The sequence below is a fragment of the Mus pahari genome, chromosome 8, assembly GCF_900095145.1.
Source record: "Mus pahari chromosome 8, PAHARI_EIJ_v1.1, whole genome shotgun sequence".
Lineage (NCBI taxonomy): Eukaryota > Metazoa > Chordata > Mammalia > Rodentia > Muridae > Mus > Mus pahari.
The window spans coordinates 56,532,294-56,556,253 of NC_034597.1; the positions used below are offsets into that span (position 1 = coordinate 56,532,294).

The 23,960-nt window shown below is 43.5% G+C and overlaps 1 protein-coding gene across 1 annotated transcript in view; it reads right to left on the reverse strand.

Moving 5' to 3' along the window:
• Nucleotides 1-23,960, reverse strand: part of Elp3 (elongator acetyltransferase complex subunit 3) — a 64,559-nt gene that overhangs the window by 34,171 nt on the left and 6,428 nt on the right. The window contains exons 3-8 of the mRNA XM_021202996.1: nt 22,506-22,644; nt 19,180-19,250; nt 18,413-18,476; nt 17,046-17,114; nt 14,190-14,344; nt 1,044-1,205 (exon numbers count right to left, since the gene is read on the reverse strand). Of these exons, the coding sequence (XP_021058655.1) occupies nt 1,044-1,205; nt 14,190-14,344; nt 17,046-17,114; nt 18,413-18,476; nt 19,180-19,250; nt 22,506-22,644 (660 nt within the window). The remainder of the gene's footprint in view (nt 1-1,043; nt 1,206-14,189; nt 14,345-17,045; nt 17,115-18,412; nt 18,477-19,179; nt 19,251-22,505; nt 22,645-23,960) is intronic.

Below are 23,960 nucleotides of genomic sequence, written 5' to 3' on the forward strand. Positions count from 1 at the left end.
GTCTACTGGCTAGTCCTGCCCTAAACCAAACCTTTAGTTCCACAGATATGTAACATTTAGTGTCTACGAAGTGAAGCCTCTCTTCCCTCCAAGGCTCCCACTTCCCTTTCTCTCCAGCCCTTGCTTCCCAGCAGTTAGCAATCAACACTCACTGCTTTCTAGGACTCAAGGGTTTCCTGCTTAAACTGCTCCAACAGCTGTGGGTGGAGGCTGTCTCCTTACCCCCTATTGGCACAAAGGGGCTCTTATTATATGCAGGCATGCTCCTATCTTAGCTCCCAGCCTGCCTCTTGACTGAAGCCCAGGATCTTGTGGCTGACTCCCAGGGCCCCAAGTAATCCAACCTGCCTGTCATGTGTTCCCATCCTCAAACAGCTTTCCTCCGGTGCACACCAGTAACTCAGCGTCTCCGTTCAGCCTCAGCTTGCTGGTTTTGTTTTGTTTGTTTTTTTTTGTTTTTTGTTTTTTTTTCAGGAAGTGTCCCTGAACATCCCCACAGGGATCTCCTAGCACAGCCTGTGATTACTACTCTCCAAGCAGCCTCCTTGGGTGAGACTTTCCTACTGGAGTTTGCTTTGCTCGGAGATTACTCTTTTGTAGGTACAATACCTATTAGATTTTTCCCTGTGCTTAAAAAGATCCCTGTTACTTAAAGGACAAAGTCCTGAACCTGTCATTCCTCTAGGCTGCTTCTAAGTATGGACTAGTGTGTTTCCTTAGCTCCCCTTTACAATTCTGGCCATGTGAAATGGCCTAGGTCACTCTGCATCAGTAGTGTCTGCTGCTAATTAAATTCTCATTTCTTTGCTCTTCGGCCGAGGGGGCAAGTTTCCTCACAGACTGACCTTCCCTGACTCAGTGACACATTTCTAGGTGGAAGGGACTATCAGGTGACTATACTGAAAATGAAGGCACAGGCAGCTGGCCTGAGAACATGAGCGGAAGAGTTAAACAGCTAAGATCACACATCTTTCTCTGAGACTGGGATCAAGGAAGAAAGAAGAGCCAGTGGGGACAGAGGAGGCCCCCCGCCAGCATCTCACCTGTTGGTATCTCTGGCCACATCTTCATAAACACTCTGCACTCCGATCTCCAGCCTTGTGCAGCCATAAGTCAACATGTCACTTAGGTGCCGCTTCATACAATAGTCAGGTCTGGTTTCAATGGTAATTCCAACACACTTTGTGAAGCTTCTCTCAGAATACCTGCAGAGCGGAAGTAAAATGACACACCTGGGGTGACACACCTGGGGTCATTTCTTCCTAGCCTGCCTTCTCGTAGTTTTCCCAGGATGAGACAGTTAACTAAGTGTGTGGGCTCTGGAGCCAGATAGTGTAAATTCAAGTCCCAGCTCTCCTACTCCCTCACCAGGCAGGAAGTAATTCTATTAACCTCTCTGGCCTTGGCATCTTCATCCAAAGGACGGCAACAACGGTACCCACACTTCAAAGACTGCACTGGCGCACCCCCATCTCATTCCCGTTATCATTATCATTCACACAGCTGGCTGAAGCCATAATCTTCTTGAAAACAGTGATTTCAACTGTGAGAAGCTATTTCTCAATCCTAGCAACCGATTTCACATAAGCAAAACCCATCTGCATTACTTATTTCTCACTGCATCACAGAGCCATTTTAAATACAACAACAAGGGGCGGGGTAGGTAAGGGGAGCATTCAGGTGAAACATCTTCTATGCACCCAGATGCCTAGCTTTAAGAATGTGTAAAATGAGAGAGCGTTTTTTGGTCACTCACTAAGTCAAGATACAGGATAGTGAGGATCACCTTGGATTTAAGTTCTCTGAGATGTTGACCTTACTATTGGCCCAAGGTCATATCATCTGTCAGGGCTCTGGTGATGTAGGTGGCAGGAACTCAGTGATGGAGGACATTGTGACTGACACTGGGTCACTGACTATCAACAGAGAGGTGTCCTATATTTCATTTACCACACAAAGACACTGAAGCTCAACAGGCACCTTGTTCTGGGACACAGTGAAAAAAAGCTAATGGAGTTGAAGGTGGGCTTGTTTATTTAAACTCTCAGCCTTCTGTCTGTTCATCTCTAACCTAACTGTAACCATTCTTCTTTGCACCTTCCCATACTGCTCTCATGGAGGTCAGGAAGTACATGATGTCACATGATAAACACAACTCATCTGCTTCTAACAGCAGCTACTGGACTTCAGAGAACTCTCTAAAATGAAAAGAAAAAAAGAAAAAAGGCAAATTATATTAAGATGCATGAAGGGCAGAAGGTGGTAAGCTCTGAGTGTAGTTCGGAAAGTACCTGAAAACAACCTAGGATCCAGACTCTAACATGTATCACAAACTGCGTGCTATCACAGAAGTATTTCTCAGAAGCAGTGGCCGTAGGCCAGAGAGCCTGGGCACAGTGACAGCTCCATCATTGGGGAAAACAAGAGAGCTGGCAACAGCAGCAGTGGGAATCTGCCTTGAGGAAGGGAAGAGCTACGAACTGACCCATCTGTTACAGAGCATCATGATGCATGGAGGCAGGCACACAGTGGAGGCGGCCACAAGCATGACACCATCCATCGCCTTGCAAATCAAAACAAAGTACAGGACACAGAGGCAAACCTTACTCTCAAAAACTTAACTCCACCTCAAACATGTCTTTCCTCTGGGGAAATGTGGAGAAAGAGAAAATAACTCACAGTTTAAAAAGTCATTGGCAGCACACGCCTTTAATCCCAGCATTTGGGAGGCAGAGGCAGTTGGATATTTGAGTTTGAGGCCAGTCTGGTCTACAGAGAAAATTCCAGGACAGCCAGGGCTACACAGAGAAACCCTGTCTCGAAAAACAAGAGAAAAGGGTCAGTCTATTCTGTCTCCTTTCAGAATTGTATTTCCATCTGAAAAGCAATGAAGTGGAAATTCTTATCAAATCTGAACATTAAAAACAACTGAGTATTGGATCTTAGTGAGCTAAGGTGACTTTGTTGCTGCTATGTGTAGTCCAGTATCTTAGTAAATCTGCTGCCTTGTTGAAGAGATGTAAAGATATCTACATAACTATTCTTTTTCATATGCTAATACACATACACAAGATGCTGCTTCATTTGAGCATTTCCAGGTCTGCTACATAATCCTCCCTCCATCCTGTGGGCAACCACTTAACCGTGCGCCTTTCTTCCAGGACCACAGTTGACACCTTCCCTTCTGGGATTTCAGTCTTAGGTTCTGAGGCAGAGAAGAGCTGTTTCAACGTCTACCACCAGAGGCAGCAATTGGACTCAGTTTTCCTGCCAGGGCTACTGCTCTTTATGACAGAAAGGACTGCCTTAGGAAGGCTGCAGGGATGCTCTGAACTACACATTTCTCACAGGCCACCAAGGTAACAGCCATGTAAGAAGTTCATGCTCTCTAGGAAACGTACGGTGCCAGAACCGTTCACAGTGAGAGTGCGTGGGGAGCAGGGTGGAGGGAAAGGAGAGCCCCACCTCAGAAATAAACCCATGCCACCTAGTCTTAACTTGGCTCAAAGACATCTCTTCTTCTGTGATATGCTCTCAGAACCCTTGGTATGACAAGCTCCGTGTGCATCCACACTTATTTATGGACATGTCTGTTCCCCTTTTAGGCAGGGAACTCCCAGCCGGTCCAACAATGTTTAGTGTCTAATAGCTTAGGAGTTAATCACTAACCCCTCCAATCAAACCAAAGAAATGAACATGAAGAATGAATAAATAAATCAGATGTAGCTAGGACAAAGGAGGACTCTCTCCTTCCCATAGCCTCTAGTGATCTTGCAGTCCCTCTTGGAAATAGAAAAGGTAATTTGCATCCATTAGGTCATTCATTAGGTTCTATAAGAACTAAAATCCTAGTTTTTATCCCAGAGCTGCTTCAATCAAGCTATAGGACCTCGAACTCAATCCATTCAAGCCAAGCTGACAAGTAAATGAGAGCACAGAGATAAGATATTAACTTCCATTAGTCACAATCTACACGTGTCCCATATCCACAGGCCCAAATGAGTCAACAGAACTTAAAAGTTCTTTGGACTGATGCCACCTGGGGTTGTCACTGAATGCCTCAGAACCACACCCGCAGAACAAATGTCCTTTTATAAACCATCACCATTCCTGGATAATACCTCAATAAAATTGGATACATCTCACACTGACATTGGTGAGGCTCTACACTTAAGCCAGAAGGCTTAGAGGATGCACTTACCTCTTTTTTGAAATTGTAATCTAATTTCTTTCTGGAGACTGGTTATGTTAATAGGATCTAAAAGCCAACAGTCTCTGCCCAAAATAATTGAAAAAGCCAAAAGGAAGTTTGATTTTTAAGTATGACTAGGAAAGGTTGAACTGGTGATGCTGGAGCTTAGAGCACATCAGTCAAGAGAGCGTCCCTTGACATTCTTGTTTTTCTTTTTCCACAGCTGATAAAAACTCTTAACATTTTGTAGTCATGACCAGATAGCTGAGGAGCCAGGGGCCCCATAGTAGTAACAGAACACAGGTCACAGGTCACAGATCACAGGTAAGGCACTTACAGAAAGCTGCCCCTGGCGGAAAGAGGAGGCTAAGTGAAAGCAGTGTGAACCACCTGTCAGCCAGGACCACCTGGGGGCAGTTTAGTCACTTCATTCTATGGCACCAGGGAAACAGAAGCACAGAACAGATCTGTGCTTAAGCGGATGACAATGGGAAGTGATGGCCGATGCCTACCAGCCACAGAGACAAGTGCGCCTATCTCCAAGCTACCTGGGAGACCGAGGCAGGAGCTGGCCAGGAGCCAGCCTGGTATAGAAACCTAATGAAGGCCAGTCCCACTGCCCCACCTCACACCCTTCAGGCTCACACTACTTTCCATCAGATACTTCCTACTTCCTCTTAAGGACATTCTCTATCAAGAGATGCAGAGAAAACCAAACATACAGTATTATAAAGGAATGGAGTTCAGCGAAATTATTCTTGGTTAGTGAAAACTAACATGGGGAGTGACTAAACTAGTAGACATAAATCCAACCAATATAAACTAATTATCACTAATTATACCAAATGTTAACAGCACTATATACTGCAATTAAAAGGCACACATGGGGCTGGTGAGATGGCTCAGTGGGTAAGAGCACCCGACTGCTCTTCCAAAGGTCCGGAGTTCAAATCCCAGCAACCACATGGTTGCTCATAACCATCCGTAACAAGATCTGTCGCCCTCTTCTGGAATGTCTGAAGATGGCTACAGTGTACTTACATATAATAAATAAATAAATCTTTAAAAAAAAAAAAAAAAAAAAAGGCACACATTATCAAGATGGGCATCTGTGCCCACTCCCTCCCTCACAAGTATTGTAGGTTTCTGCCTACAAGGAATCCACTTGCTCTATAAAGGCATAAAAGGCTGGAAAGTAAATGAATGGAAAAGCATACAAGGTTGGTTGGCAGGAAGCACATGAAGCTCTATGGCAGAACTAACATCAAATAGAGACTGGTGGAGGCTGTTAGGTCACCAAGAGCTGCCCGTGAAGAGCTGTGTGATCTCTCTCTCTCCCTTTGTCTTTCAAGTCCACCATGAGGTGGCAGGTTTGCTCTGCCAGTCTTCCTATCACATTCTAAAAGTATAGCCTGGAACCTCCAAACCTGTGAGGAAAGACAGCAGACTTTCTCTGTGTAAACTAACCATGTCAGGTGCTATAGTGTTGCATAGCTCACTAATACACCCTCTGAGCTGTGCTCACGCTTCAGCTGAGTTGTACAAGCATCAGACAGCAGAATTTACTTCCTTTCCAATGCACATATCATACTCATTAAGAGCACATACACTGGCCATAAAACAAGTCTCTACTAACTAACAAAGACAACAAAACCAAAACTAAAGTTGAACTGAATAGACACTCTGAACAAAATGAAATCAGAAATCATTAAGATATCAAACAAAAACTCACTGTTCTGAAATGCAGAAATTAAACTATTTTTATACAGTCCCTGGAACTGAAAAAGAAATAGAAAAGGTAATAGGGAAAACTTGACACTGAATAATTAAAATATAATACAATAATAATTTAAAATGTAAAACATGAAAACATACAGCACTTGCAGATAGAAATGTCCAGAATCTGGGCAGATTGTTCTCTGAGTTCGAGGCCAGGCTGGTCTAAATAGTGAGACTCTATCTCAAAAAAAGAAAGAAAGAAAAAAGGAGCCTAAAAAGAAACTTACTACTTTGAATATTTATATTAGAAAAGAAAAATGGTGGCTAAGGTTTTACAACTTAAGTCATCAGAGAAGAATAACCCAGGGGACAGAAATATGTGTCACAGTTAAAAGCACATACTGCTCTCCCAGAAGACCTGAATTCATTCCCAACACCCCTTAAACCCGTTTCAGAAGAGCTGACATATCCTTCTGGCTTCTGCAGGCACCTTCATACACATGCACATACATAAATGCAGGCACACAGACTAAAATATAAATAAAATAATAAGTCATAAAAAGTAAAACCAGTAAATACCTTTACTGAAGACTGCTGATGAAAAGTAAAGGACGTTTAAATAAACGAGGAACCAGACTGTGCCCACGATGACCACAGTCAGCTCTCTCCAGAGTTTGTGTCTATCTGTCATTTAAAAATTTCTTAATGCATGCCTTTAATCCCAGCACTTGGGAGGCAGAGGCAGGCGGATTTCTGAGTTCGAGGCCAGCCTGGTCTACAGGGTGAGTTCCAGGACAGCCAAGGCTACACAGAGAAACCCTGTCTCAAAAAACCAAAAACCAAAAACCAAAAAAAATAAAAAAATAAAAAATAAAAAATCTTAACGCTTTCACACTTTGTAAGATAAGCTGCCCAGCAACAGTTAGTTCTCAATTTTACAAAGATGTGCAAGGGCTCAGACTATCTACAGCAGTTTTGCAAATCAATTACAAGTTGGAAGACGTATATTATGTGTCTTCAAGACACACTAAAAAGCTACAGTGCTCAAAACAATGTGATATTTACTGTCTACAAACTGAAACAGACAACAGCATAGCACTGTGAGGCCCATGTATATAGCCCTTTGAATTTTAACCAAGGATTCATAAACTCCAAATGAGAAAGGTGAGAATTTAAAGAAACAATTCAGTCTCCATACTGGGGGAAAAAAAAAAAAAAAAAAAAGCCTTGACTCCTACCTCACGGTATACAAAAAAATTAATTCAAAGGGGATCAGAAAGCTAAATGTAAAAACTGAAATTTTAATTAGAAGACAACACAGGTGACTGACCTTGTGCCCTGAGAATATGTGATGGTTTACTAGTTACAATACAGAAAACAATGGTAAGAAAGAAAAATCATCTTAATTCTGTCCTAAGAGATCATCAATAGAATAGTCAAGGTACAGACCGGGTTCTTAAACCAACAAAAAAATAGAAAAAGATTAAACCCTTCATAAAGGAAATACAATCAGACAGCGCAAGCATACACTCAAGTGTTCAATGACATTAGTCATCAGGAAAATGCAAAGTAAACCCAGAATATATGCCATTACACACCCACCAGAATGGCTAAAATTAAAAGGACTGACAGCAGCATGCACTGGTAGGGATGCAGAACCACCAAGCGCTCGCCCAGGAGTGCTAGGAGTACAAGCAGCACTCCCAGTCCAGAGAAATGGCTGCCTTTCTCATAAAACACTAACAAGCCTAGCAATTCTCCTTACTACCCAAGAGCATTCATACAGTTAACCATAAAAAGACTTGTACAAAAATGGCTGGAGTTGTATTAATAACAAGCTGCAAGCAGCCCAGGTCCACAGACATTAGGATGGATATACAAACTGTGGTCCATCCGAACTGTGGTCTATGTACCCAGCAGAATACTGCTTAACATTAAAAATGGGCAACCGTGGACTCACCTAACACCCCTGGTGAAGCTCAAGCAACGGTCAGTGAAAGTACCCCTCCACAGGAGACCAGATGATTAACAGTATGTGAAGTTCTACAACAGGTTTAATTCATGTACGGTGGGTGAAAAAACACAAAAACCAGAATTGCTGATTCTGGGAAGCAAAAGTAAGGATTTTCTGGAGGAAAAGAAAGTAACTCTGGTGATAGAAACCCTCTCCATTATTTATCTGTTTTCACATGGTCTTGCTAAGAAGCCCAGGCAAGCCTCAAATTTGAGATCCTTCTGCTTCTGCCTCCTGGCTGTTGGAATTACACTACAACTGCCCATGTTCTGAATCTCAACCATGTTTTTGTTACACAGGTCTGTCCAAACGAATCAAGGGAAAAACACCAAGCTGAATGCTAGTTTATACAAAGCATGGCAGTGCACGTGGGGGAAGACCGTGGAAGTTGCCAGTTGCTTCCAGATCTCTGGAGGCTGCTTTTTGCTTTCTTCACATGGAATTAACTTTGGTGTTCAATACCCAGCATTACCTAGCATTCTAGCTCTCCCAGGATGTGTAAGGACATAGAGGATCTAAAGACACTGATGAGGTGGGGAAAAGGAAGGAACGGAAATGAGTTTAAAATTCCACAGGGAAAAGTGTGACTCATTCCTCCTTGATGGGTAACTACCCTTTTAAATTGTACCTCGTGAAAACAGCCAAGGAGCACTGAATACAAAACGGCTTCTGGGCAGAGCTGATTAAAAAGGAATAAAACTCCATTAAGAGCTTGCTCTGAGTTATCTGGCAACAGTCGCACTCTGGTGAATGGGTGACTCAGATCCCATTGTGGTCTTTCTCCAAAGTGATGGTTTTTATGGGATGACAGTCATCAGTAATTGGTACTCTCTGGAGACCCGAAAATGCTCAGTCTAGTTAATGGGCTGAGTGATCAGCACTGGCTTCATTCACCAGCCTTCACAGTGGCCAGGCCTGTGCTGTCCTTGAGCAGGCTTGTGTTCCTTCACTTTCTGCCTGCAGTGATTTCACAGACTTCCTGCTATCAACAGGCCACAAATAATAACCAGGCTCACGCTGGTTTAAAATCTAATCCTAAACTTTTAAGTAAAAAGAACAAAACAAAACAAACCTTTAATCACTTGTGTTAGACACAGGAAGACCAAGGAGAGACAGCTGAGCTAATTAAAGTGTGGCCCTAAGGATGTTTAACCTTCAACACTGGTGGCTCACCTGCCACCTCAAGAAGCTGTTAGCCTAGTTTAAAATGGCCCCCTGAAAAACATCCTAGCGTCCTGAGCAAATGAGTGTCAGCGCCACAGCTGCGTGGGGAGACAGAGACACCTGCCAGGGCTCTGCGGTGAACCAGCTTCCATCAGAGGGAGGGAGGCGGCTCTTCTGGAAAACATCTATTTTTCCAAACATCTTCTCACAAAATAACAGACAGGAAGGCTTGCCTACACATTCTGAAAAGAACACATCAGACCAAAACCAGTTTTCCCGGGCTGCTCTTTAATTCACAATGATGCTAACATTTGAAAAGAAATTTGTTTTTAGTTTAGTTCAGAAACTACTACTTCAAATGACACAAAATTTCCCCTGAACACTTTATTATAGGGAGTCATATGAAGAACTGACCTCAACAAAGCAAGCAAAAGCTCACAGATCGGCATTTTTCATATTGCCTCACAAAGTACAGAGAGCAGGCGGGCAGGGCAGCGGCCGCGTGGGCTGCAGAACGGAGCCCATGTTGCGCTGGCTCGCACTTGTATTACTTCCTAAGGAGCCACTCGTGAGATTTGCTGCAATGAAGACTCAAGCCAGAGAAACATTTTTTAAACTAAAAGCAGAGTGCCCTCTTGAGGCAAAGAACAAAAACAAGCCCACGCTGGCTCTGGCCAGACACCTACAGAAGACTCTTTCTTCCCTGGAGGACTTTTTTGGACAAACACATCATGATTGGAATCGAGTGAGTTCTAACAAAAATAGATGACTTATGGTCAAATACTACGGGGCACCAGAACTGAAGCTAGACTGCTGACACCTGAATTGATGACAATCTGAAAACTGCACCCCAGAAACTACATCTGCTCAGCTGGCCTGCTCCATAGATGCCCAGGGCGCAAACCACACACACAAAAGCTCAGAGCAAACTTATAGGGGAGGTATGCTCAAGATAGCTATAGCTGAACTCCATATGTGTAAACACACACACCCCTTCAACACGTGACATATGAAACCTGTGTTGAGAAAAGGGGTCTGTCTATATGTACGCAAGCTTGGGAAGATTTCTTTACCTAAATTATTTTAAAATCTTTTACTTGTTTTTAATTTTTTTTGTTTTTGTTTTTTGTTTTTCGAGACAGGGTTTCTCTGTGTAGCCTTGGCTGTCCTTGAACTCAGAAATCCACCTGCCTCTGCCTCCTGAGTGTTGGGATTAAAGGCTTGCTACTTGTTTTTAAATTTGTTATCGTGTGTGTATGAACACGTGCATGCTATGGCACTGTGTGGCGTCAAAAGACAGCTTTCAGTTCTGTTTCTACTGTGCTGAGGCAATGGCCCTCCAATCCGTGCTGCTGAGCCGCACACTATAGGCTCACTGGCCCTTGAGCTTCCATGTGACTCTTATCTGACTCCTAGCCCATAGCAGAAGGGCTGGGATTACAGGCACAAGGCATGGATAAACCAGCTACATTTACAATGTTGTGTGCATGCATGCCATGCACGTGTGTGTGTGTGTGTGTGTGTGTGTGTGAGTGTTCGCGTGTGTGGGTGAGTGTGCACATATGTAAGGAAGCCAGGGGACAACCTCAGGCTCATTCTTAAGAGGAAGGGATTCAATGGTATTGAAGAGAATACTGCTAGAGCTTTTCGGGGTGAAGGAGATCATCTGGGAACCCTGGGTTGCTGCTGCCATTATATCTCGGAGCTGTAATGAAGGCTACTTCCCCTGAATCATATTTTATCTAAGGCATATTTTCACTCATGAGTACAAAGAGGAGTGAGTTGAGTCCCATCATTTTTCCTCTCGAGTTTGGAAACTTCAGAACTTTACTAAGCATGACTCATACTCATGAAGGATCAGGGTTTGAATGAACAGTAAAAATAGATTCCATCTCCTCTAGTTACTGAGGTCCCTGTGGGAACAAGTCACACACCCTAAGTCTAGACTTGGGAACAGAAAATTTACCTGTCATTTATCAGTCAAACACTACTTGCTCACCAAATGCTGTTCCAGAGGGATAAATCCTTTATGCTGCTCCTCAAGCTACTCTTGACATTTATTTAAACCTATGAAATGTCTTTACTTCACAGACCCATAGGAAAGTAACCAGGGAAGAGACACACAGAGAGGGGTGACCTCAACTGCAGGAGGTAACCCTACCAAGGTCACCCCTGGTCATCTTTGATTATATAACTGACCACTCAAAGACCGTTCTAGTGTTTACTCAGGCTTTAGCTACAGGTAACAAAGACGTCCTCAGCCCCATTCCATACCTGCCCTACTTATCACCACACAAAGGACTAAGAGGTACTGTTATACCCACCTTGTAATCAGATGTATGACATTCTCCTTCTCTTTCACAAAAGAGAAGCCGAAGTCTGACAGTGCTAAGGGTGTCAGAGAGAGACTAGATGCCTTTCAACATTCTGATGGTTCATAGCTATAGATGTGTGCGCACACACGCGTGTGCACACATACACACACACACACATACACACACACACACATACACACACACACACACACACACACACTTTTACACCTAGAAACTTCTAGCATTACAGCAAAGTTCAGGCTCTGAACGGATGTGGTTTGGGGCTTCTATTCCCACTCTGCCATCAAGTACCTGTGTTAAGTCTAGACAAGTTGCTTTGGCTCTCTGGGCCTTGGATACCTTACATGTAAAACCAGTGATCTGACCGGTTCAATCAAAGGCTTACTGTATGGAGTGAAGCACAGTGAAAATTGTAAACACAGCAAACGTAAGCCTTCTTTACTCCAGCTCTATTCTCCCACTAAATGACATCATCCCTCCATGGGGCTGTGAATATTGCCTATGATTGAAAATCGCCATTGTGTACCTGCAGCCAAGACTTCTGGTTTTGGAACTTACCAGTCATCTCTACACACATCACGGACACTAGAAATATAACAAACCCAAATTTCCTCCCTTAAAGCTGAAAAACCCTATGGCTTTTCTGTCTTAGCGTATGACATTCCCTCCCAACTCCTCAGGTGTCATGCTTGGCCTTCCTTCCCCTAACCAGCCTGTTCTCCATCACCTCGGCCAGCACCCCTGTCTGAGCCAGTGATGAAGATGTGCACAGGCTTCTCATTCCCTCTTGCAAGACTCTAACCTGTTAGTCAGAAGGCAGTCAAATGATCTCTCCTGTTAAGGAGACTGTATCACCACCCCCTTGGCTTGAAATCATTTACTTCTGCATTTCACATGAATTCAGCTCCTTGAAAGGGTACACCATGTGGCCCATGTTCAGCCTTTCAACGTCACCTGAGGATATACCCTTGGTCACTGGAGTATAATCCAGTGGCCTGTGGAAAGCCATGAGTGGTTTCCCTTCTTGCGCCCTCACTCTGTCCTCTCTGCACAAGTCTCAGACTCCTCTTCCTACACAGGTCTCTCTCACAATAGTCCCTTCAAATCATAGCTTTTACTGTGTAAGACACTGAACTACAAAAGGACAGTGCCACCAAGACACAGACAGTTCTACCTTGTTCAATATGTTGTGTCCAGGACCTGCAAGTGCATAGACGGCATGGTGGTCTGAGTAAGAATAGCTCCCATAGGCTTATATATCTGAATGCTTAATCAATAGGGAGTGAAACTCCTTTAAAGGATTAGAAGGATTTAGGAGGTATGGCCTTATTGGAGGAAGGGTGTTACTAGGGTGGGCTTTGAGGTTTCAGAAGCCCACGCCAGGGCCAGGCTCTCTGAGCTTGTAGATCAGGACGCAGCTCTCTGCTACTTCTCCCACAGCGTTCCTACATGCTGCTATGCCCTCTGCCATGTCGATAACTTACTAAGTCTCCGAAACTGTAACCAGCCCCAGTTAAATGCTTTCTTTTGTAAGAGTTGCCTTGCTCATGGTGTTCTCCACTGCAATAGAACAGTGACTAAGAAGGCAGGATCTAGTGGGACTGTAAATAATAATTTAAAATGTGCGTAAGGAGCTGCCCAGGTACCCCAAATTTCTGAGAGCAAGCATATTTTAAAACTTTCTATAACTACTGACATTTATATGAAGCCTTAGCACTCTCCTGATAAAAAAAAGTATGACACACTAGCTAACAAAGCTCACAGTTATCTTCTTTTTTATTAATCAGAAAGAGTATACAATCATGGTATGGTGTGGCTGTCTGCTCCTTCAAGCTCCATGTTAAAATTGACAATGTACAGTGCTGAGTAGTAATTCTGAGAGGCTGGCAGGCTGAGGTCTCTGCCCTTGAGAATGGAAAATGTTCTTATGAAAGTGAGGCCCTCTCGTGCTTCATGACCTCTGGTCATGCCCCATGAGGGGATGACAGAATGCTCTTGCCAAATACTGAACCCATGATACTGCACTTCGCAACCTCCAGAAACACGGGACAGCTATTCATTTCAAATTACCCAGGCTCGGGTATTGCAGTGCAAACAAAGACAGGGACCATTCTTGAACAGCAAGTTCTTGATAGTTAAGGATCAATTACTAATAAATTAGTGCTTAAGCAATAGTCATTTGTCCAATGTTTCTTACAGCAGTGAGATGCTTCTGACAAAGATGACCCAGTCCTGGGCTAGGTTCAATCCCTGCAACCCACAATGGAAAGAGACAACTGCTTCCTAAAATGTGTCCTCTCATCTTCACAGGGGCACATGCATGCTGTCCTCTCTCCCTTCCTGTCTCTCTCCTACACTAATACATTTTTAAAAGGAAGGAAGGAAGGAAGGAAGGAAGGAAGGAAGGAAGGAAGGAAGGAAGGAAGGAAGGAAGGAAGGAAGGAAAGCCTGTCCTCTTTGTGGGTGGACTGAAACTCAAACAGGCCAATCTAAACTAGTCTGAGTGTGGACAGCTTAATCAGCCTGTGTCTGAAAAGATCTATGAACAAGTCAATCTATGAAAACATGACTATGCCAATGAAACATACCTGCTTTTTTTTTTTAAAGAATTAGAGCAATGAAAATAATTCTTTCCTCCCCGACCCCCATAAAAGAGTATGAGGAATTCAGAATACATACACGAACAGATCAAAGCCCCGTAGGTGGCTGCTAGGAGGATGAACAAACAGGCAGTGGTTTCAGAGTGAGAAATAGGGCTTCTTACTTGATTGCCTCGTGAATGTTGTTTGAAGTATGGCCTGATAAAGCATCATGTAAACTTCGGATAAAATAATCTCTGTATTCTTCCGGAAGGGCCATGAACGTTCCACCCATCACGATGAACTCCACCTTATCCACACTGTGACCAAGCTGCTTTAGCTGGAAGAAGCACACACATCCATCAGAACATTGCTTCAGAGCTGCAGAACTTCTGATTTCATTTCATAGTCTCTCGAGCACAGTTTATAAATGAAAAGCAGCAAAACACACCTTGCTAATTCCATGCGTTTAAAAATGTCTGAAAGAAAAAACAATTCCTGCTCAAATAAGATGGGAGACTGAGAATTAAAACTAAACCAGAAGCCAGACTTTAATGTTGACAGTTAAGCAGCAATTTAACAACAGGAAGAATTTAAGACATATGTAACAGGTAACACAGAATATAATAAATAAAAAAAATCAACATGATATAGTATCAAATGCTGCAAATATTTATTACACATATATCTTATGTCAGACTTCATGGTAAAAAGACACAATTGTGACTGAAACATACTCTAGACTTCATGTACAGGGAAAAAGATAAATACTAGATTAGACTGAGCCTTCAAGATGCAATTTAAAGCTGATTGTGGCACAGGCCCTCAAACTCCTTCTAGAAGACTAAAGTATGTAACTGACTATCACAAAATGGAATATCCCATCTTTTCTACCACAGGGCAGAATGGCACTGTGCCAACTACAATAAGCCAGGATCTGTTTTAAAATGTCTTGCTGTATTGTGTGAGGAAGCTATAGGATCAAATATGAACTAGAATATACTACATAATGAATCTCCATGTAGACCTTTAAAAACAGTTGATTCTATAAGTAGCAAATAGCAAGTGCTACCACTGTGTGTCTGTGTGTTTGAGTGAGCATGTGTACGTCTACGCAGCAACACTAGAGGGTTACGTCTCTGTCCATGGTTGCATACAAGGGGGAATATCAGAATCATTCTGGCAGCATCTATAAAAAAGTTCTAGGACTCCAAGCCAAACTCTGCCCCCACCTGCAGAGGTGGCAACCCTGTGTCACTATATTACTAAGTTCCCCAAATGACTCTACTACACTTACCTAGAAAAAGAACTGTTATCATATGTGACTATCCTAATATCTAAACCTAGGATCTTTAAAAATTTTTTAGTAAGCAAAATATTTCACACTCTGTCAGAACAGTTTTTCATCTTGTGATGGCTAATCTTGGTTGTCAGCCCGATGACTACTGAAATTAAAATCCAAATGACTAGGCACACCCGTGAGAGATTTTTTTTTTTTTTTTTTAATTAAATCATTGAAGTAGAAGATTCACTTCTAATCTGGATCTTTACTCTGGGCCATGACTTTTACTGGAAGCCAATATTAAGGACATACAAGAAGGAAGCAGTCTCTCGCTTCATCTGCTTGCCCCTCCCCCTTCACTGGTAAAGTCCATTCCTTCGCTGACATTACAGTCTACTTCTTTGGGATTCCAGTGTATACTGAAGACAAGCTAAGCCATCCAGACACATGGACTGAACAACTCCTGGATCCTTGGACATTCCATTCATGGGCTCTGTGAGTGTGTGTATTGTGTGTGTGTGTGTGTGTGTGTGTGTGTGTGTGTGTGTGTGTGTGTGTGTGTGTGTGTGTGTGTATGTATACACACACTCATTCTATAAGTTCTATTTCTCTAGAAAAGTCTGACTAATACACTTAAATGAGTAGAATACTATGCCTGAAAAACAAAATTGAAGTCAAAATCAGTTTAGAATATGCAATGGTTTGTATATGCTTGGTACCAGGGACAGGAATATTGCTGTGAGAGGCCTGAACAAGGCAAGTCTTATAAGGTCAAAATTTAATTGGGCTGGTTTACAGATTCAGAGGTTCAATTCATTAACATCAAGGTGGGAGAATGGCAGCAACTAGGCAGGCATGGTGCAGGCAGACCTGAGAGTTCTACATCTTCATCTGAAGGCTGCTAGTGGAAGACTTCCAGGCAACTACAACTAGGGTCTTAAAGCCCACACCCATAGTGACACACCTACTCCAACAAGGCCACCCCTCCTAACAGAGCCACTTCCTGGCCCAAGCATATTCAAACCATCCCAGAACATGTTTTCCTAAGGTATGTAGGCTCCCCATGTGGGGTCCTCTGACTGCTGACTCTTGCCCCAACTTGTGCTTGCATTATTAGATCTGGGTGGTGTTCAATAATGAACTGCCACACAAACCCAGAAGCAACTTACGTAGTGCACACTCCTTTCTATTTGTCTTACCATGTCGTTTATTGAAACTACTTCCAACGCTTACATTTTAGCACTTGCAAAGTTTAGACTCCTTGAGAAGTTCAAGGTCACCTGTACAGTACTAGTCTTTAACCAGCTATGTTAATGTATAATTTTTGTGCCATAAAAACCCACCCCCTTTAAAGCACAACTGGGGAGTTTTGATGGAGTTATGTACCACCACAGTCATGATACAGAACAAGTCCATGATCTCCAATCAGCTGCTCATAGCACTGTAAACCCCCTGCTCTCACTGAGCACACTGCCACAACACTTCTTGATCTGGCTCTGGAAGCCCAATCCTTTGCCGACTGTTAGTGAACTTTTACACGCTTCCAGAAGTGACCTCCATCGAAGTGAAGGGACACACCAGTCTCTAAGCAGTGTAAGTCTGAACACGCACAGCACGCAGCTCTAAGTCTCTCCTTCAGATGAGCGTAACCTTTGCTCTTTTCATTGTACTTCACAATGACTCCAAATCAAGCAACTGCAACATCTTTGAAGTGAAAAAAACAAAACAAAACAAAACCCAATCTAAACAGCCTCTTTACCTGCTCTATCCGGTGTCTTGTCTGCAGATAAGGGTCATATCTAGCACGGATAGCTCTCATGGAAGTTGGCTAAGTAAACAGGAGAAAAAAATTATGTAGCAGTCATATAAAATTAAAAAAAAAAAAAAAAAAGAGTGCAAAGTAATGCAGGGCTGTGTTAAACGAAATATTCTAGGGTTTTGAAGACTAAAACCACCTCTCCTGTCCCACTTTCTAGTCTGTCTTAGCAAGGTGCAGAGCATCTAGCTAGTCCCATCCCACACTGTTGAGCGTACCTCAAGAGCAACGCATCACATTCACTTTCTGTGTAAATGTGATGACACCCAAAGTGTAGTGCACACATATGCAAATGTCATGCAGCAGAATGCTCTTTGCATGAGGCCCTTAACTATATATGTTTTCTAACGGCTCAGTGAGTGGTCTTGATGTCACTGTCATACAGTGGATACTCTAGCATAAAAGTTTCTTTGTCTCTTTCCAGCAGGTGGAGACTGTTATGGTGATCTGCAGCTGGTCAGAACACAGAGATTAAGTGACAATGGAATGCCTAACTGATACAGCTACAGAACAGTCACTACACCTAAGGCTCAGGGAAAGGGGGCAGAGGACTAGGCAGTGTCTTCTCGACTGGACAGGGTCAGGACACTCAAGAGATCTCAACAAATGACAGTATAAACAAGATCTGCACAATGACAACACCAGCTGACATGCAACATGGACGGCATTTCCTAAGGCCCCGAACCACGATCATGAGCTACAGGCAATCAGTGGTGCTGTGACAGGGAGAGTCAGTTTTCTCCAGTGATGAGCTCTCTGACAGACTATCCAACTCCCAGTGGTCAGACCTTACACCTACAGTCCTTGTGTTTGCCAGGTGAGACAGGAAGACTATCAAAAGTTGAAGTCAATCTGAATTACAATGAGACATGTATGGGAAAAAATGTGTGTGTGCGCACGCGCGTGAAGAGCAAAATAGTATTTTACCACATTATTTAATATGTAAAAACAAAAAAAACAAGAGTAAAAAATCTGAACCATGGAATACATGGGTCAGAGTGGCTGCTCGCTAATTTCACCTCCCTGTCAGCTGTTTAAGGCTCTATGCCTCAAATTCTTCACCATAGTACAGAGAGAATCATAGTATCTACCTTCTAAATCCTGCTGAAAGGCTTGGAGTGGCAAACACTTGGGACGGATAAGAAATGCTCCAGTCAGCATTTCTCTAATGACTTGGCACATATATGGCACTCGAAAACACAGTGCATATATTTGACAAAAAGCTTCTCTAGTCATGAAAAAAGGCCAAACTTATAAGAATGCCGGCACTTGTCATGCCACCCTCTGTCAGGACCAAGTCAAGGCTTTACCTCATAGCCCGTGTAAGACTGGGTTGAATACTCAAAATCGGAGTCAGGTCCTCCGGGGCAGTATCTGGACACAACAACAGAACAGGAAGGGCAGATGAAAGCTCAATTCAACAGGACATCCTGCGGCTGCTGTCAATGCAGCCTCGCCCTCCATCGAGTCAAACCACAGTAAACCTCCCAGCATTGTTCACCAACAAGCAAACAGACAGCTCTGTGGGAACGTGCCAGCCGACACTCAGGTCACAACACTGCGGTCACAGCTCCTACAGGCCTGACACGGGAGCCCAGCCGCCCAGCCTGGGTGACGCCATGCTTCCCCGGGACTGTGCATTACCCAGGAAGTTTCCCTCCCTTTAGTTCTCCTGCTCCTGTCACACGTGTGCATCCATAAACTCTTCCCAGTTCCTCAGTTACAGAACCCCAACAGCTATTTATAGGAAGACTGTAAAATGGTGGCTCTCTCTCTGGTCCAAACCCATTTTGAATTTAATGCTGGCACCCATGGAGCGTATGTTTCCACATTATTTTCCTGAGGTATCAGGTGTCCACTGTCCCACATTCATAACCTATGAGTGTCTCAGCACCACAGACAGCACTATTTGATCAGTTTCAGCTGAAACACCGTACCAAAGCTGCTGATATGGAGGCTGAGCTCTGGATCTTTCAAAGTTTTACCTATCATTAGCCTGTACTGACCACGGTATTAGGGAATTCACTTACTAGTTTAACTGAAACACACATACGCCGACTTATCGAACCATACTTACATACATATATTCCCTGTAAAACTGATGTGTGGACATCTGTGGGGTTTGCACATCACAGCCACAACAGCAATCTATAAAAGAAAGACTAATTAAAAAGCTATCATTGAAAAATTAACAAAATTTTACAGAGTGGTTACCCTAGGCGTGAAGGAGAGGAATGCAATTGGAGCAGGACCTAAGGACATAAGGGCACTGAAGGGCACATAAAGGCACATGAAGGTCTTCAAGGTACTGAAGGGGCAGGCTGATGCGAGCTGAGAAGAAACCTGAGGGTCTCCTGCAAGACACTGATGATGCTGGATCATGAAGCCATGTTCTTCCTTATTGCTAATACTTAAAGTGTTTCTGTGAATTGCATGTGAGTTTTGTACTTAGTTGTATAGTAAGTATGAAATAAGGAACTATTACTACTAATTTGTAGTAATAGTTGAGGGGCTTGAGCACTCTACCTCTGAGCTTTTAAGGTCATTGTAATTCTTATTCTCCAAATATTTTGCTAAAATAGCCCATAAAGATTACTTTATTTGATATTATATGTAAACCTAATTATTATTGTTCAAATTGTATAGACACCCTAGATTTCAACATCCAAAGCGGGAAGAGGAAGTCAGGAACCAGACTGATTTAGAGTTTATGTGCAAAATCTCAGAGTCCTGACAGAGTCCGGGCTGGGTGGGGAATGTGCCTGCCTGAGAAATGGGCTGGCAGAAGAGCGATCAAAGCTATAAGCTACTGACATGGGAGGTAGGTGACCACACAGATTCACACTAAGTCTAACATAAGATGGATTCTTATGGACAGAGAAGAAGTTGTAGACAGAGGACATGGAGACTGAGAAAACCAGATGAAGCCAGGGCTGAAGAAACCGAGCTACTGTTTTCCAAATAGTTGCCAATAGATAGATGGAGACACCTCAAAACAGATGGGAATGTGTTTATGTAAGTACACATGTGTGTAGAGTACCAAGGAGACATGACCCGGCTCTAGTTATATAGACGCATTTGTTAAACCAAAATGAAAAACACTGCACTCTTCATGTGAAGAAAGCAGGAGAGCTGGGGCAGGTATGAGCTGAGGAGAGCCGGGGCAGGTGTGACCTGAGGAGAGCCGGGGCAGGTGTGACCTGAGGGGCTGTGACAACCAGGCGAGCAGTAATTCTGAACTAAGACATTACTGCAGCAGGCAGGCTGTGACAAGGTGACACCAGCAGGTACACATGTTAGACTCCTATTTTTGTTTTTTTAAGTTTTTATAAGGTGTAAGTACATGTTAGTAATGTATGTGTATCAGACTTAGCGCACATTGTGTGTAAAGATCGTGAGGTTTAGCTGCCCACAAGTATCAGAATCCAGGGGATCAGGCCACTGACAGAGCCAACCAAGCCCTAGAAATACCACATCCTGATCCAGACAGCAAAGCAAACATGCTGTCACATCAGGAACACAGACTTCAACTCTGGAACTCCTTTTCCATCAGATCCTGACCCGCCCATTTCCTCTGGACTCTCATTCAGCCTTTGGTTCTCAGAGCCTCAGCGCCAATTCAGCCCCCTAATGCTTCAGAGTTCAGAACAGAGTGTACACATGGCCTCTATGTTTCTAAACTACTGAGCATGCCGTATCTAGAATAACTTTCGGGAAATCTATTCTGCTCATATCAACGCTCTGCAGGCACCTGAAAGTTTCCTGCTATTTAGTTTCTCTGTCAATTGCATGTGGTTGTTTATAAGCTAATCCCTAGTTCTTTCAAATGAACGCAGCATGCAGGAAGCTGAGACAGTGCGAGTTCAAGGCAGTGTGGCCTATACAATGAGTCTGTCTCAAAAAAAAAAAAATCACTAGCCAACGCCACACCCACTCCAGCGAAGGACACAGTTCTGAGGCAAAAAGTTTCAAGGAAACTTAGTCTCCTAGAGTCTTGGCATCCCATAGCATGAATGGTCCAAACTTGTCCCTACGTCAGTTGGTGAATGGATCTGTATGCTTTCCTTCAATATTGTTTTATTATAAGTGCCTCCAAGGAATGATTTGACTTATAGCTAAGTTAGATTAGCCTCCACCAGTGTTCCAATATCCTAGGAAATCGTTGAGCCAACCTTGGGCTTTGAATTTTTAAGAATGCCACTTATACAGATGAAAAGCCTCCAGTGTTGACAGACAGAGAAATCAGGCATTACAATTTACTAGAAAAGAACTAGAAATCTCAGGGCTAGTTCTACAAAGTAAACTTAGAATAACAGCGGAGTCACTCCCATGTACAGGAATTTACAATGGCCTAGGAAGAAGGAAGGTTATAGTCTAAGAAGGAACTAGAGTAAATACTTAGAATCTAACAGCTGAGTCACTCCCATACACAGGAATTTACAATGGCCTAGGGAGAAGGTAGATTATACAATAGAGTAGAATTGGAACTATGGCAAGGACATAAAGCCCTTGCCTCTGGCTTCTAAGAATAAGCTGACCTTAGGTGGGGCTGCTTTTGATCCCAGTTGTAAACACTGCCTGGTTCCTGTCAGCTTTTATGTATGCATTTCTCTGCTTTGTGTAAAGAGTCATTTTGCATCAGGTAACCTCAATGTACCTTGGATGACCTTAATGTGTCACTTAACTTCCTTGTTTTCATCTGTAATATAAGTCTGATGCTCACTTTGAGAAATCACACTCAAATTCAATTCTCTGGTGTTCATGTCTGTCACCCTGCCAACTCGTTGCCCACCTAAGTACTAGGACCCTGGTTCTCCCAGTTGAGGGGCCGACTGACTCCAGTCCATGGTAAGCCAAATCAACTGTTGCCAGTATGTTGCACTTTCTGTCTGCACAGGCTGGGCCCTTCGTGTCCCACCACCACCACCTCTGTACACTCTTTACTATTCCTTTCTTGCTCCCAGCACCCTCTGAGCCTGATCCTCCCTGATCATATGAGCCTCCTCACAGGTCAGGAAAGTGCCAAGCTTTCTGATGGGACTTTATTTTTTACTTTTGCTGGGGGTCCCCGTCTCTGGACACTCACAGCGCTCCCTATTGGGAGATTTGTTCCACCATCATCACATATAAAACTACCCTGCATCGTTGTATGTCTTTCAGAAGTACCAACTGGAAGCTACCAGTTAAGAGGGTCAACGGCATTTGTCGTACTGTAAGTGACCAAGCCTCGATCTTTAAAGATGCTACAAAACCATGTACTCCTTTAAGCATCCTAGCTGGTGCACTTCTCAGCTTCGTGCACACCTCCTTCATTCAAACACACAGCATGACGACTTTAGGAGCCTGATTCCTGCACTGCTGCCTCACTACCTGTATCAACATCTCACCAATTCAATCACTCACCCCACTGGCAGTCCTGACGGGCTTTGCCTTTAGCTTGGGAATCAAGATCTTTCGATAGTGAGGAGGGACTGCAGCGATGATATCCACCAGGCGGGGCTGGGACGAAAGGCCATACTTGGCAGCTGTCTTGGTTTTCATCCTGAAAGCAAAGCATTAAGCATTAATATCTCCCGCTCCTCTACCCCTTCACCAGGTGGCAAGAGTGGCCTAACAATCTGCGAATACTAGGAAATAAAGCATATGCTGTTCTTAACACTAAACACCAGGACATAAGCGAGGACTATGGGGCCCAGGACGACAGCGCAGTGGAGGTCTCATTCCAAACCGCACCAAGCTTCCATCCTAGAGAACGACTCCACCCCTACCCCTTCTCCGCCTCATTACTGACATTTGGGACTATGTGCAGAAGGCTGACTAGACATTGCCACCTGTCTCCTGGGAAGGAATAACCCTGATCGAAAATTACTTTCCTACAGAAAATTCTATACAAAAGCAACAACAAATCAAAAATCATAATACAAATCGTAGAATCTACCTTATCAAAACTTCATGTTGCCTCCTGACTTTAACACTATCTGTAACCCCAATAGTGGCCCCTTCACTTGAATAATGACTTTAATTCCTAAACCCCACTCCCATTTCTATCTTGCTGTACACAGATTAGCTTTGACTCAAAATCCTTCTATCTCCACCCCTGCAAGATGAGATTACAGGTATGCACCACCATGCCCAGATTATTCGTTTCATTTTCTCTATGATTTGCTCAGCTTTCCCTTCCTCTGTGCCCACTGGCCACACTGTCTAATAATTAACCCACCAGAAGTATCTGTGAGGTGCTCACTGTGTTCTCAACAAATGCTAACGGAATAGCCAGCACACACAGGCTCCTACCAACATACGTGGTATGTCAGGTGTCAGCAGTCCTTTCATGCGATGTGTCATAGCTATAATACCCTCCTCTCCCCAGACACACACCACATGCAAAGGTTGCCTCCAGAATGCAGAAAGGACTTGTGTGAACACATGCTAGGGAAATAGTTGGGAAGGCAGACCCAGAAGAGCTTCTCAGACAAACAGTGTAGCCATAGTGATGGCACTGTAAGACACTGTAGAAAAAGCTGTACAACACTTTCATAGCCAAGTAGACCAATTGACTCGCTCATTCCTTTACACATGCTTTCTAAGCACAGTATTCAAGGGAAGATTGGGTGCAGGCATCTTCAGAAACAGAACTTAGTCTACAGAGGCCATGAATGTGGAGATTGCACGACATAGTGAGGATCTCATTCATTTTCTCTCTCTCTCTCTCTCTCTCTCTTTCTCTCTCTCTCCCTCTCTGTGTGTGTGTGTGTGAGAGAGAGAGAGAGAGAGAGAGACACAGAGAGACAGAGAGACAGAGAGAGAGAGAGAATATATATAAAGAGCAAATGCAGTTAAGAAATAAGCAGAGGGCCG